Source organism: Neophocaena asiaeorientalis, unplaced genomic scaffold, assembly GCF_003031525.2.
Source record: "Neophocaena asiaeorientalis asiaeorientalis breed wild unplaced genomic scaffold, Neophocaena_asiaeorientalis_V1.1 scaffold1371, whole genome shotgun sequence".
NCBI lineage: Eukaryota > Metazoa > Chordata > Mammalia > Artiodactyla > Phocoenidae > Neophocaena > Neophocaena asiaeorientalis.
In genome coordinates, this window is record NW_020172813.1 from 22,879 (window position 1) to 26,166 (window position 3,288).

Consider the following 3,288-nt stretch of genomic DNA (forward strand, 5'->3'; position numbering starts at 1 on the left):
CAATATATACATATATTAAATCAACTCGTTGTACACCTCAAACTAATACAATGTTATGTCAATTATATTTCAATGAAACTGGGGGGGACATTGTGTTCTGTTCATAGTTAATAAAATCATACAAAGAAATAACTCGTATGCTCTACACCTTCCTATCCTGAGAGTCTCTCATTCAAAAAAAGGATAGGGAAGGAAAAGAAACAAAAAACCCAACTAACCGAGCAGCTCCTAAACTTTTTGGCCTCAGGACCTGAGGACCCCAAAGAGCTTTTTGATATGTGGGTTAGATCAGTGTCTTTATCATATTAGAAGTTACAACTAAGAAATTTTAAAGATATTTATTTAAAAAAAATTAAACCCACCGCATGCTAATATAAATAACATTTTAAAATGGAAACTATATTTTAAAAAAATGTAGTGGGAAGAGGCAGGGCATGCCTCGCTCCTGCGGACGTCTCTTGCTTCAACACTGTTTGAATGGAACAGACCCCCAGGGACACCCCCTTTTCCAGCCTCCAATCACCCTGGAACCTCTTTTCCAGTCACATCCTTAGGAACCAACCACTATGCCGTCCTCGGCCTCCGGAACCAGCCAACACCGGTTTTTTTGGAGCTTAGCTCCTTACTGCTGATCAACCATGAGCTCCCAGATTTGCCAGAATTATTCCACCCAGGTGGAGGCAGCCGTCAACCACTGGGGTCAACCTGCATCTGGGTCCTCCTACACCTACCTCTCTCTGGGCTTCTATTTCTACCGCGATGATGTGGCTCTGGAGGACGTGGGCCAGTTCTTTGCTGAGTCCACCACTGAGAAGGGCAAGGGCACCCAGCATCTCTTGAAGATGCAAAACCAGCACAGTGGCTGTGCCCTCTTCCAGGAGCGCAGAAGCCGTCCCAAGATGAATGGGGTAAAACTCTGGACAATAAGGAAGCTGCCACGGCCCTGGAGAAGAACCTGAGCCAGGCCCTTGTGGACCTGCACCCCTGGGCTCTGGCCGCGCAGACACCCACCCGTGACTTCCTGGAGAGCCGCTTCCTGGAGGAGCAGCTGAAACTCATCAAGCAGATGGCGACCACCCGACTAACCTCCACAGGCTGGCTGGTAAGTAGCCCTTCCAAAGGCTCACCCTCAAGTACGACAAGGGCCTCTGCAGCCCACCGGTCTTTGAGGGGCCCCTCTGCATCCCTCTGGTGTCAGGGCTTCTGCCTGAGCCCCTCTCTGCAGCCACTAGGCAGCTTTTTGACCACCCTGGGGCCCTCACCTAAGCCGTGGGCCAAATGGAAACAAAGGTTTTTGCAGAAAAAAAATAGAAGAGTATATTGTTTACATCTTTGTTTAACTAAATACAGTGACAGCTGGATTTTCATATCTGCTTCTGCATTGTCTGTTGCAATATGTTGTTTTGATTCAAGCATACGAAGAAAACAGGGCCTCCCACAGATACGTTGTTTGGAAAAAGGAAGTATTTTAGGAGCCTTTTCGGATAATTATGGATATTCTTCTTTATAATACCACGCCCAAACTGGGTAAGTGCTAGTTTCTTAAATAGTTGTTGCAGTGTGGAATCTGATATCAGATCAATGACGTTTTTATACTCTGTTAACGTTAAAATCCATTGGTCTATCTTGCACTTTATTTTTTTGTACTTTTTTTTTTTTTTTTTTGCCGTACGCGGGCCTCTCACTGTTGTGGCCTCTCCCGTTGCGGAGCACAGGCTCCGGACGCGCAGGCTCAGCGGCCATGGCTCATGGGCCCAGCCGCTCCGCGGCATGTGGGATCCTCCCGGACCGGGCCACGAACCCATGTCCCCTGAATCGGCAGGCGGACTCTCCACCACTGCGCCACCAGGGAAGCCCCTATCTTGCACTTTAAATGGACCTTTTACCCATGCTTGATTTCAGAACATCATGCACTGATCATATGGAACAATATTGTTTGACTAGTACAGATCTGTTGTCACACTTCATTTTACAATATCTAACAAATCACTTCCATTAAAAACACCACCAACCTCATTAGAAAAGTCTAAGTATTGATGTATGGTGGCTGACGCCAAGTTTTCAAGAATTTGAATTTTTGCTTGAAATCTCTAACTTTATCATTGGCAACAAATACTCTCAGCCGTTTTCCTTGCAGTGACTAGCACACTTGATTCACTTTTGATAACATATCTGCCAAATATTCAGGTCTGAATTATCAGTTAATGCGTCATTCGCTCTTTTGAGTAAAAATGGTTTTCTATTTTCTAAAAGTGCAGCTAGTTTAGCTTGCAAATCAAAAAACTGCACAAGTGCTTTTCCTCAAGACAATCACTGTAAATCCATATGCAGCAGAAATGTTTTTTATGTACTTCCCATTTCATCACACAGAATATTGAAAAGATGTATACCCAAGAGTTGAGATTTAATAAAATTAATTTTTCCTGCTTAATCAAGGACATTCATTAATGAACTGCATGTTACAGGTATTTTTCTAACAGGAAGGGTATGGTGTTGAATACAAAGACTACTAATACAGTGTGGGGCTAAGGCACTAGCAGTTTTACCCACCATTGCTTCTGTCAGTATAGTGAAAAAGCAAAGAACATCTTAGTGTTATTATGCAAGTAATTTTGATCTCCAAGGGACTATGTGGCATACTTTTCTATTGAGAACTGGTGCTTTATATGGTAATATTTATGATGGAGTCATCTAATTTTAGAGAGACAAAAAACATAAGGTCCATAGGTTTTTAACAAGAAATTTCAAAACTGAGAATGCAATTACCAGAATAGGTTTTAACGCGAGTTCTGTTCTGTTGAACTGTGAAAAGAAAAATTCATTGATTAATATCAATTCTGAGGGGACCAATCTATAGCTTATTTACTCCAAAGAATATTTTGCAGAATCAGGTTCATGTCCATGAGATGGGAATTTATCACGATAGTGTAGTTTTTAGAAACTTTTAATATATTTTTTAAAAGATTAAGAAAGACAATATGTTATAAAACTACTTAAAAATATCCAGTTCGTATGTAGCAAATCAGATTTTTCTTCTGATAATCAGTAAGAGTTTCCTTCTCTGATACTAGAAAAGAAAGGCTTTGAAAGTTAGACTCTGTATGAAATGCAGAATTATTACTATTTTTAAATATTAAAAATGAAGTGAACTATAGTATTTATGTGTAAAATAATATGCAGGTTATTTGAAAGCAAATCCCAAACAACAAAAAAGGGGAGAGAAAAGATGAAATATAAGAACATCAAATATTGATAAACTGTTGAAACTGTGGGGGGGTTCCTTATGCT

General features: G+C 41.1%; 1 protein-coding gene across 1 annotated transcript; it reads left to right on the plus strand.

Annotated features, from left to right (window-relative positions):
- Window positions 1-638: 638 nt before the first annotated feature.
- LOC112397447 (ferritin light chain-like) lies at window positions 639-2,513 on the plus strand. The gene is made up of 3 exons (XM_024741639.1): window positions 639-816; window positions 879-1,102; window positions 2,481-2,513. The coding sequence occupies exons 1-3, from the start codon at window positions 639-641 to the stop codon at window positions 2,511-2,513; spliced, it is 435 nt and encodes a 144-aa protein (XP_024597407.1).
- The last annotated feature ends 775 nt before the right edge of the window (window positions 2,514-3,288 follow it).

Excerpts from the sequence above, each read along its gene's own strand:
- LOC112397447 (XM_024741639.1), top strand. The coding sequence starts at position 639 with ATGAGCTCCCAGATTTGCCAGAATTATTCCACCCAGGTGGAGGCAGCC. Across the intron at positions 817-878 it reads TGAGTCCACCACTGAGAAGG|GAGCGCAGAAGCCGTCCCAA; the intron begins GCAAGGGCACCC and ends GCCCTCTTCCAG. Across the intron at positions 1,103-2,480 it reads TAACCTCCACAGGCTGGCTG|GAAGGGTATGGTGTTGAATA; the intron begins GTAAGTAGCCCT and ends TTTTTCTAACAG.